This window comes from Arachis hypogaea, chromosome 10 (genome assembly GCF_003086295.3).
Source record: "Arachis hypogaea cultivar Tifrunner chromosome 10, arahy.Tifrunner.gnm2.J5K5, whole genome shotgun sequence".
NCBI classification, from domain to species: domain Eukaryota; kingdom Viridiplantae; phylum Streptophyta; class Magnoliopsida; order Fabales; family Fabaceae; genus Arachis; species Arachis hypogaea.
The window spans coordinates 100,599,736-100,610,573 of NC_092045.1; the positions used below are offsets into that span (position 1 = coordinate 100,599,736).

Below are 10,838 nucleotides of genomic sequence, written 5' to 3' on the forward strand. Positions count from 1 at the left end.
ACAATTTATTTTTGTCTCATGAATATCAGAAAACAGAACACAGCAGAGAAGAGAAAAGCTAACACCAGCATATATCCTGGTTCGCCTTGTGCTATACAACCTACGTTCAGTCTCCTCCACAACAATGGAGGAATTTCCACTATAGTTAAAAGTATTACATACACCAATTTCACATTCAAGTTCTAACCTAACTTGACATTAGCTATGCTAACACCTAACTATTCACTCTTAGTGCTAATCCAACTAAGAAAGGGATACCTAACAGGTATAAGATACAAGACACTTAACCAATCCTAAAGAAATTAGAAAATAACTCTAGGCTTTTCTCTCAAGTGTATTACTCAGCCTTTTTCCACTCATGGCTTTTACTTGAGCTTTCTCACAATGCCTTTTCTCACAAGAAATTACAGAAAGATAAACATAGAAAAACACATTACAATCAGTAAAACATGAAGGATATTGACTTCATCAACAGCCTTTGTGCTATGCGAAAACCAGATTAGCAAGCTTCTGATTCAGTTCTTCATACTGGCGGAATGCACCTTTGATTAGGTTACACTGTCCAGTTAGTTGAACCTTTTCAAAGAACACTTCTCAGAACAAAACCTCAATACTCTGGTTATCTCTCCTTAGTTTCTGAATGAACTGCAAACCTCTTTTATCTCCTTGTATGTTGCTTGGTTCTTCTTCCAATGTCAACACCTTGAGCCCTGAGCTTCACCAACCCACAGTTTCACTTTTTCTCATTAAACCTTAGAGTAGAAACTTTGCTTCTGATTCCTTCATCTTGGCCGAAAGCTATAAAGCAACAACCACAATAGTCTTCTAGTGGTCAACTTAATCTGAACCCTTGAAAACCAACTTAGTCTCCAAGACAAGTTTGGGACCGTGGATACACAGCAAAGAAGAACGGAAAACAACTTTTCTTTGTATCCCATTTCGGACTGAGCAGAGAGTTGGGAAGAAGAGAAGAAACTGAGTTGCATGTATGAGGAAGTGGTTTATCTTTGATCTTTTCTTAAGCTTGATTTGGCTTGAACTTGTTGATTTGACATTCTGTCTTTCAAGCTTAAACCTTCTCTCTCTTGCTTCTTTGGTTATTAGCTTAAGGAAGAAGCTCTTTCTCTCTTTCTTACTTTTCTGAGTTTCTGACCAACTCTTCAGAAATGAACGTTGCTTTTGGTAAGGCAAGATGGAGGGAATTGAACTCAACTCGGGCTTGGATCGGATATGGTTCATGTAACCCGTTTGGCACATCTGACTTCTTTCTTTGTTTTTCATTGGGCTTCATTTGATTTACTAACCCACCAGCTTTGTTTTATTTTCCATTCCATTTGGGCTATAATTCAAATTTTGGCCTGCAACATTTTATAAATAATTAGTAATATGCAATTATAATTAATCAACACTAATTATTTATTTGCCCAAAAATAATATTTGTCATCACTAATTAATTTAGTTAATTTCTTAACTCAACACTTTGGTCAACATTATTTTTTTCCAATTTTACCCTTCAAATCCTATTCTGTTTCATCATTATCTCCAAACTTACTCAGCTGAGGAGGCTCAGCCTCTACTCCAACAACCTCAACAGCCCTATCCTTCACTCTCTATTTGACTGTCTCCTCCACCGTGCAGTCTACCTCCACAACAACTCCCTCTCTAGCCACCTCCCTTCGCCGCTCCTCAACCTCGTCAACCTCCAGGTACTCAACCTCGCTCACAACCTCCTCTCTGGCACACTCATCGGCGACATAACGGACTCCTTCCGATACCTCGACTTGTCTTCCAACACATTCTCCAACTACATTTCGATGAACTTCTCCTCCAAATCTTAGCTCCATCTCATCAACTTGTCTTACAGTGGCTTCTCCGGTGGGATTCCGATCACCATTGGAGGTCTAAAGAAGCTCGAGTATCTCTGACTTGCCTCCAATAACTTGCATGGGACCTTACCTTCAGCACCCGCAAACTGCACCAACCTCGTCCACGTCAGCGCCAAGAAGAATTCCATGGGAGGGTTAATCCCTTCAACAATAGGGACGATGCCGAGGCTTTAGGTTTTGTCCCTTTCAACAAATAACTTTTCAGGTTCGGTCCCCACTTCGTTGTTGTGCGATTCTTCATCCCTTTGAATTGTTAAGCTTGGCTTTAAGTTTCTCATGGGAGTTTCCGAGCCACAAAGTACAAAGAACAGCATCAACTTGGGTTGAAGTTAGTCTCTGAATTGGAGCAACTTGATGGGTTGTTGTTGTTCTTGATTGTGAAGGTTATACTCTTCTACCATTTTTGTTTTTTGAATCAGCTTATTGAGATTTTTCGATCTTTGTTTTTTGTTCTGTTTAAAAATAAGATTAAAGAGAAGATATGGTGATAATAGTGGCGATAGTGATAACGAGTTTGGCGATGGAGTATTTGGAAGAGAGAGAAAATAATATTTTAGAGATGATAATAAAAGTGAATAAATTTTAGAAGGTAAAATTAAAAAAAAATAGTATTGACCATATAGTTTGATAAAAAAATTTGAGAATAAGAATAAAATTGATGCAAATAAAAAAATTTAAAGATAAAATTAAAACAAATTATAATTTAAAAATATAACAAATTTTAAAAATAAAAAATATACTTTACTCTAAAAAAAATACATCATCTTCAATCCTTGTTTTTGGTCTGTATCTTCAACCTTCTTCCCCCACCTACCCCCAAGTTGCAATGGTAATAAACTAGGCCAATACTTGCATAAACTTCTTTTGTTATTCCAGAAAGAACCGCATCATTGTACTTTACCATGTGGTTTTGTTTTGTACATAGATTGTAGGAGCATGCATTTTACAACTCAAAATTCATGCCAACGATACCTTTTTTTTTCCTCTTAGAAGTTAAAATAATCATCGAATACTAACAAAACTAGTGGTTCAATTTGTCAATATGTTTTTCTTCCTTCTTGAGATTCAACAATGTATTGTATACTAACAAAATCATTATGGTAAATAATAAATATGCGCAATTTGGAAATTTAAGACTGAATTTTTATACAAAGGTTTTGCTGAATGAATTGATGAAAGAAAATTAAAACGAGCAGACTCAATGATGTAAATGAAAGCCCAAACTCTACAAAACGTTGTAGTTACAATGGGCTAAACCCAATCTAATAAAAGCCCATTAACAATAATTACTGTCCATGCATGATTCATGGTGGATAGAGCTGTTTGGTTTAGGTAGTCGGGAAGAAGAGAACAAGGCAACCAGCCTCATTAGCAATTTGCAGCATTGCCAAATGGCAATGGCAATGGCCATGGCCTCATCCTCAATGTTATCAACAACTTGTTCTTTTAGTTTCCCTTCTATCACTATGTGCATTTCCTCTTACAACCCTAACCCTTCTAGAAGACTAGCTCTCTTTCACCTTCTTTCTGGTCCTTTTGGTAATTAACCTCCGTTCACATCAGCTTTATTATTATCCATTTGATACTTAGAGTTAATTAATTATATTATAACTCTGTTTACATTAACAGAATTGTTATGGCAATTTGTTCAGCTATTCCACAGTCCCAATCTCTGTTATTTGGTGTAAAAGGTTCAGAATTGTTTAGAGTAGCAGAGGCTAATGCAGCAGAGAATCTAATTCAACCAGAGCAAAATTTGTTTGAATGGGTCAAAAATGACAATAGAAGATTCTTACATGTTGTGTACCGTGTTGGGGACTTGGATAAGACTATAAAGTATGCTACCTATGATGCTTCAATTGCCCTAAATTAATGCAATTATTATAATACTATATTCTTGAATCTTGATTACATTTTTGGAATGTGTATATATATTTAGGTTTTACACTGAGTGCCTTGGCATGAAGCTGTTGAGAAAACGTGATATACCTGAAGAAAGATACACAAATGCTTTTCTTGGATATGGCCCTGAAGATTCCAATTTTACAGTTGAGCTTACCTACAGTGAGTTTAGATGTGCAAGATACAAACTTTTGTTTAGCATGAAATAGTTTGTGCTTCTCATGTTTCGTGTTTGTACTTCTTCATCATTGCAGATTATGGAGTGGACAAGTATGACATTGGAAATGGGTTTGGTCATTTGGGTGTTGTAGTTGAAGATGTAAGCTCCTATTATAGAACAATTAGAAAACAAAGCATGATTGTTGATATTGTAGAACTAAGCAACAGCAACTTAAAAATAGAGTCTCCATTTGAACACATTGGTACATTAAGAACCAATTTATATTTTTCATGAACATTAGTTACCAGCTTATATAACATCACTAGCCAATTAATCAGTGTGTGTTGTTATCTTCAAACTGTGAAATTCTCACAGGAAGTTAAAAACTAAATGGTCTTTTTAAGAGTGGTTTTTGGTGCATTTCCTTTTCTTGATGCTCAATTTTCATGTATGCTGCATGTCTCTATCAAATTTCTGACTTAAATGATGATGATTATTGTCCTTACTCCAATTTTCTAGGCTGCCAAGGCAGTTGATCTGATAAAAGCAAAAGGTGGAAAGGTTATCAAGGAACCAGGGCCTGTCAAAGGTGGCAGCACAGTAACTTCTTTCATCCAAGATCCTGATGGTTATGAATTTGAGCTCTTGGAAAGAGGACTTACTTCCGAACCCCTATGCCAAGTGTCGCTTCGTGTAGGTGATCTTGACCGTGCCATAGTCTTCTATCAGAAAGTGAGTGTTTTCTACTCCTATTAGGATGAAAATGTGAAAGGTTCTTTCATGAAGTGAATTCCATCTTTCTTTCATGTAGCTTAATATTTTTCCTTGTTTTTATGGATTTCAAAAGGCTCTTGGCATGCAACTTCTGCATAGGAAAGACAATCCTGAGCACAAGGTAAACTTACGCTGATGGCAATTATTAATATCATGCGCAAGTTGGCTTGTTTGGTTTCTGTTTTTATTTTCAGTGACCTTTGCTTATTAGATTTTATGAAGAAAAAAAGTAAAAACAAAAAACATGATTTTATTGATTTTTAGCTATCAATTGTCATTGATTCTGATTGGTTTACAGAATACAGTTGCCACAATGGGGTATGGTCCTGAAGATAAGAACACTGTTCTAGAACTTACATATAACTATGGAATCACTAATTATGACAAAGGAAATGGCTATGGACAGGTAGATACTATTTAGTTTCCATTTTCGAAAGTGGTTTTATTGATTTTTGTGTTGTTCTCCGTGTCTATTTTCTATATCTTACTGTTAGAATGCAACTCATTTATGTGTTTGCACAGATTGCAATAGGCACAAATGATGTGTATAAGAGTGCAGAAGCAATCAAACTGTGTGGAGGCAAGATTATCCGTGAACCTGGGCCGCTGCCAGGTATCAACACCAAGATAGCAGTTTGCTTGGACCCTGATGGTTGGAAATTGGTATGCATAACCTTTCCATCTATTTGATTGTAAGGAATTTATTATGTGCTTCTTCTAAGCCTTCAACCAGGTCAACTATGTTGATGAATTCATGGGTGGTTTGTGTTTGATATGTAATAAGAGAGGAATGAATCATATGTGAAATAACGTGAGAAATTCTAGGCGAACATATTTTGTTTTAAACACCATGCCGACTCACTCTATCCACGGTTGGACGGGGTGAGTCGGATGACTTGCGATGCAAGATATGTACACCTAACATAACTCAAAATACTATTATCCCTACTGCTTTTTCTCTATACCTAGCATCTGAGTTCTCCATTCATTTTCACCCGAGACTTTGGCATAGAATGATACCATCTTATTGTATTTTAAAGTTTGACTTGTGTATTACTTATGCAGGTTTTTGTTGATAATGCTGATTTCCTGAAGGAATTAGAGTGACAACGTAATGGTTCTAGATCCTATGCCTCTTCATTGAAATCATTGTACTCTATCAACGTCCTTGGTGAAATCTTACAGTTATTCTATCAAATGTACATCTTTATAAGCATCTCATCAAGTAAAAGTAAAAGAGAAGTAGAAAAAGCAACCCCATATCAGCCATTTTATTTTATTTTATTTTCTGTTTATATTTATGCCGCTTTGGCGCGGCAATTCAACATATACCGGATCCCATCAAGCCAGAACTGTTTGTCTCTTTTACTCTCACATTCAAACTCTATTATCCTTTCTGCAGTTTTAATTCCAAAATATGCCCTCTTTTCTATTAAGTCTTCCTTCTCTCTTCCCGGCCAAGCTTGGACATCACTGCAGACTCCGGTGACTATACCTGCGATTTTATAGGCCATACCTTAAAGCATTGGTTTTCAGATTGTGGGAAAGAATAGTTATGAATGAAACTTTGAGCTTACACTTCTTCTTTTTGGTGAATGTTCCTGCCATGTGCTTGCTTTTCATTTTCGCTATAACCTGTTGTAATTTTGTTAGAACATTCCATGTAACTATTTAATTGGAGATATCAACAAAATCAGTGGTTATGATTATCTCCTATGGCTATTATTTGTTGATGGATTTTTGAGTGTCTTCTAGCAATTACCTGTAAATTTGAATTCATATTGAAAGATACTTGCTTCCAGTGAAGATCTCCTGCATTTGACATTGGGATACTTTGTGTTATAAATATAAACTTCTATGCATTTGCCATTTGTTTTAATTCACTTCAATTGCTATGAACATTTTAAGGATACCTTTTCTTGTACGCTTTAGAAGCTCCCCTCCTTTGAAAACAGAGTCCAGTGCCAGCAAGATGTTTGCTTCTCTTCCTTCCTCGCATTTTTCATCGACTAGAGGGAACGTCGTCGCTCCAACCCCCTTCTGCAGCCTTGCCTTTAGAGTAGCAGCTCCTCGCAACGCTTCCAACATAACATTTTGTTTAGTAGGTTTTTCATTATAATATTAGATGACATCTTTGGCATATGAACTTATAACATTTCTTCTATGGTTTTCTGGTCTCCATCTACCTCCGGCTATAAAACTACCCTCCATATGAGCTACTTTATTAACTGAAAGCCTCAACAGCCTTATCAGAACATGTTCATAGCACCTAAAGAGTTAATACACGAGGCAAGAACTTGGTGCAAAATGCAGATTGAGAAATGAATCATAGAGGTTCTGATACCTGTGGCCGCTCCGGCTGTTAAAGTCATCATATCTCCATTGGTTTTTGCATTAATGGCAGAGTTAACTACAGTTAAGATTTGTTCATGTTCAGCTCCCATATCCTCAGCAATCTCAATGCAGTGAGAGGCAACCAAGGCTGCTGCCGATGCAATCGTGGCAGAACTGATGGGATTGTTTTTTTGGCCGGCATTAGGCACTTCTTGTGATGATGCCATTGAAGCTGCAATGGCCGCAACGGCAGCAGCTACGCCTGCCACGGATACTGCAGCATGCAACTGAGCATTATGAGTCCTAATTTCCTGCTTCTTCCTCTCCTTTTGATCCTTCAGCCATCTTCCCATTGTCCTTCCTCTCAGCAAACTCTTGTAAAGCTAGTATGCAAAAGTTTACAAGAAGAATAACAGAAAAAGAGTGATGAATGATTGAGCTTTTATTTTTAGTATATAATCATGAGGTTGAGTGTAATGTACCCCATTTCTGAGCAAGTTTTGACTGGAAAGGAATTCTGGATTGATTGCTTGATGGAGTAAAAATAAGTCCTGCACATAATGGATACTTTTTGTCATTAATTTCTCTACTTGGTTTAAGTCCAGATTTATGTCATTTAGTTTATCCTTTTGTGAAACTACATATCAAGCAATCAGTGACATAATTATCCGTTATGGGCAGCACATAATGTTAAAAATAAGTTGTTTTGTAAGTTAGAAACCAAAACAACCTCACATGTTGTGACTTATCTGAATTCACACTGTGTAGATAAGACAGATAGATGATTTTAAAGTGAAAAGTGAAGTTTAATTAGAGCATATTAATGCCAAATGATGATTACCATACTATATGAACTTTATGATTAACATACTATATGTGAAAACAGTATGATAGTACCTTAGTTTCATCACTATCTTTTGGCAAAATCTGAGGACAACATCCATTAAGTAACTGCTCAAATAATTTACATCAGAATCATTGTAAATACATAAAGCAATAGCTACACACTTTGAAATTCATATATGCTTGTAAATATTGAAGAATTCTAGAATCAGGAGAAAGAAAAAACATTGATTTTGGTGAAAAGGTCTTCTGATTTCTCATTAGAATCTCTTCTTTTTAGCTCTTTTTTTCTTTCCCTTTACTCAAGTGTGTGTGCATAGCATAGAATCTATTATTAATAGAACTCAAACTAACTTCTTGATTTTCAGTTTCAAAATGCTGCATTTCTTGCTAACTAAAGTAGTTTTAAAGGCCTAATTTCTGATTAAAAGGTTTTTCAAATTCCAAAGTAGAACCAAAAGCAAAAAACTTACAGAATCCTTGTTCTCAGCAGAAGTTGTGGAAGGCTTGATGTTAGTGTTATAGTGAAGTGCTTTGGAGAGTTCCATTGCCGAGAGACTCCATGATCTTGCAAGAAACTCCATAGACTCTGTTGGAGTCTCAGGTGGTGGACATGATGATGATAGTGTGCATTCTGAAGCTGCATTCTCATCTATGTTCTCTAGCTGATGAATTGAGCATTTGGAATTTGTAGAGCTCACTTTCATTCCAATAAAAATAATGAAAAAGGGTCAAATTTTTTCATCACAATGAATAAAACATGATTATCATATTAATCAAAATTAACATTTGTCCTGAAATGAAGCCAAAAGAAATTAAAAAACTACCTAACAACATTTACAATTATAACTTGTAAAGAATCACAGAAAAGGAGTTAAATTCTTTTATATGTAAAAGCATGGATTCTTGTTTTGTCATGTTATGCTAAGTATATATACTCTCATTTATTACTTTTCAAGTGCCTAAAAGAAAATGAAAAAAAAAAAAAAAGAAGTTTCTCATTTAGCACTCACTTGTTAAAGAGTGGTGAGAGAATTGAGAATGTGGAGAGCAAGACGGTGATGGTGATGAGAGGAATGAGGAGCAATAGTTATATATTTAACATGATAGAAAAATAAAAATAAAAATAAAAAATATTTTAATTGAGGGTAATAAAGACAAGTAAAAAGATTCAACAAGGCGGTAGAAAAAAAAGGGACCCAGGGCATTTTTTCATTCATTCATGTCTCCAACTTAATATGTTTATTGTTGCTTTCTTTTTTTGTATTTCCACTTCTTAGTGCTTTATGCATTAAAGCAATGAAAGGCCTGGTTTTATGGCAGCCAAGTTCATCATTTCATGGATTCTCCTTTGTCACCATTAACACATTTTCTAAAGTAAAGTTTATGGGGGGCCAATTAATTACTAATAGTATGCTGTTTCTTTATTTTATTCTATTTTATTTACAAAAACAGATAATTTAATAATAACTTTCCATCCAGAAGGCTCTACCAATTTGGTTTTGTTTAATTTAGTTCAAATTTATCTACACTAATGGTGTGCTTCTTTTTTTCTTTTCTTTTTTATTATTTTTTTTTAAAGAAGGATTCAAATAGCCGTAGACACCATCATTATATTTTGGTTATAATGAAGGAAGGGTTTGACATATCACACACACACAACAATAATATGTACACACACGAATGTAGATAGATACATATGATGTTCATAATGATGTGATTATGTTATAATATTTTATGCTGTGCCTACGGTTGTTGCACTAATTAATCACCATCATCATCATCATCATCATAATCATAGATATAGATCATAGATACCTATTCTAATATTTATAATTGCAGTGCTACTTTATTAATATCTATGTTTCTTTACTAAGAGGGGAGCATCGTTTTAATTGAAAAAAAAAATGATTACCAAGAAGCAAGGAAGCCTGGGGCTCAATTTAAAAATAGATAGGGGTATTTAAAAATAAGAAATAAAAGAGACATCGAAGCACTACCTTCTCAATCTCCTAACAAGCAAATAATATTTATGAATAATTATGTTACTATCAATATTGATTTTAGATTGATTTACAAATTTGATTGTTGGGAATTTCTATTTGTGTGAACTGAGTATGTTTAGTTTTTCTATTTTGAAAGACATTGTATAGTTTCACATGTATTTTATTATGTATTGAAAAAGAAAGAAAACAGAAAGGGTTATTGAAGAAGAGTATATACTTTATATTATCTATGAAAAGAGTGAGTATTGTTAATTTTCACTCAATTAGATTGAATGAAATTAAAGTTAGTATCCTCGTATATAAATAAGGCAATATTACTAAATAACTTCAATTATATATCAACTTTGAGACCATGAAATAATGATTGGATTTATACCCTTTTGTAATAATTATGGTTGCTATATGAAAAATATGTGCGTTAACACAGTTCACACGCGAAGAAACCACTATGCCAGTGTTTGGTGCTTTATAGAATTATAGGTTATAGGCTACTTATAATATAAATTAGAAAATCAACTTAAGTTAGTTGAGTGTCAACTCATTTATTTATTTAAACAAGTGTTAAGAATTTAAATTTTGCTTTGTATATGTAGTAAATTTTTAAATAAAATTTAAATTTACAAAGAATTAATTTTTGACTTGTTAGATTTAGAATAATGTCACCAATAAAAAAATAATATAAACTAGAGCAAAATTATTTTTTATGGCTATCTTTGAAGATTCTAATTTTATTTTTCGAGTAAAATTTTAATGCGGTCTTTAACCATTTTACAAACTCTCATTCTGCCCCCTCATCGATTGAAAAATGATATTGCAGCCCCCTCACGATTAATTCTGTCTGACATTTTGCCTCCTTTGTTATTGTCTTTGTCTAGAGTTAACGGATCTTGTCTACGTGTATCGTTAACTCAACACATGCCAAACAACTATTTA

At 34.5% G+C, this 10,838-nt stretch overlaps 2 protein-coding genes across 3 annotated transcripts in view; one reads left to right on the forward strand and one right to left on the reverse strand.

The window, feature by feature from the left end:
- LOC112716128 (uncharacterized) overlaps nucleotides 1-5,948 on the forward strand; it is a 274,079-nt gene extending 268,131 nt beyond the window's left edge. The window contains exons 7-15 of the mRNA XM_072205187.1: nucleotides 1,639-1,706; nucleotides 3,391-3,425; nucleotides 3,539-3,722; nucleotides 3,826-3,950; nucleotides 4,043-4,107; nucleotides 4,468-4,688; nucleotides 4,966-5,128; nucleotides 5,245-5,385; nucleotides 5,788-5,948. Of these exons, the coding sequence (XP_072061288.1) occupies nucleotides 1,639-1,706; nucleotides 3,391-3,425; nucleotides 3,539-3,722; nucleotides 3,826-3,950; nucleotides 4,043-4,107; nucleotides 4,468-4,688; nucleotides 4,966-5,128; nucleotides 5,245-5,385; nucleotides 5,788-5,829 (1,044 nt within the window). The 3' untranslated portion in view covers nucleotides 5,830-5,948. The remainder of the gene's footprint in view (nucleotides 1-1,638; nucleotides 1,707-3,390; nucleotides 3,426-3,538; nucleotides 3,723-3,825; nucleotides 3,951-4,042; nucleotides 4,108-4,467; nucleotides 4,689-4,965; nucleotides 5,129-5,244; nucleotides 5,386-5,787) is intronic.
- Nucleotides 5,949-5,967: 19 nt separating this feature from the next.
- Nucleotides 5,968-9,096, reverse strand: LOC112716127 (VAN3-binding protein). Of its 2 annotated transcripts, XM_025767979.3 has the most exons (9): nucleotides 8,913-9,093; nucleotides 8,373-8,599; nucleotides 7,954-8,007; nucleotides 7,539-7,607; nucleotides 7,067-7,439; nucleotides 6,636-6,800; nucleotides 6,485-6,534; nucleotides 6,300-6,357; nucleotides 5,968-6,217 (listed from the first exon to the last, which is right to left on the reverse strand). In XM_025767979.3, coding segments are annotated over exons 1-9 (1,194 nt in total). In that variant the 5' UTR covers nucleotides 8,914-9,093; the 3' UTR covers nucleotides 5,968-6,020. The 2 variants fall into 2 exon arrangements, with proteins under 2 accessions (XP_025623764.1, XP_029145564.1); XM_029289731.2 differs by lacking the exon at nucleotides 7,954-8,007 and having other exon boundaries at nucleotides 8,913-9,096.
- Nucleotides 9,097-10,838: the final 1,742 nt, after the last annotated feature.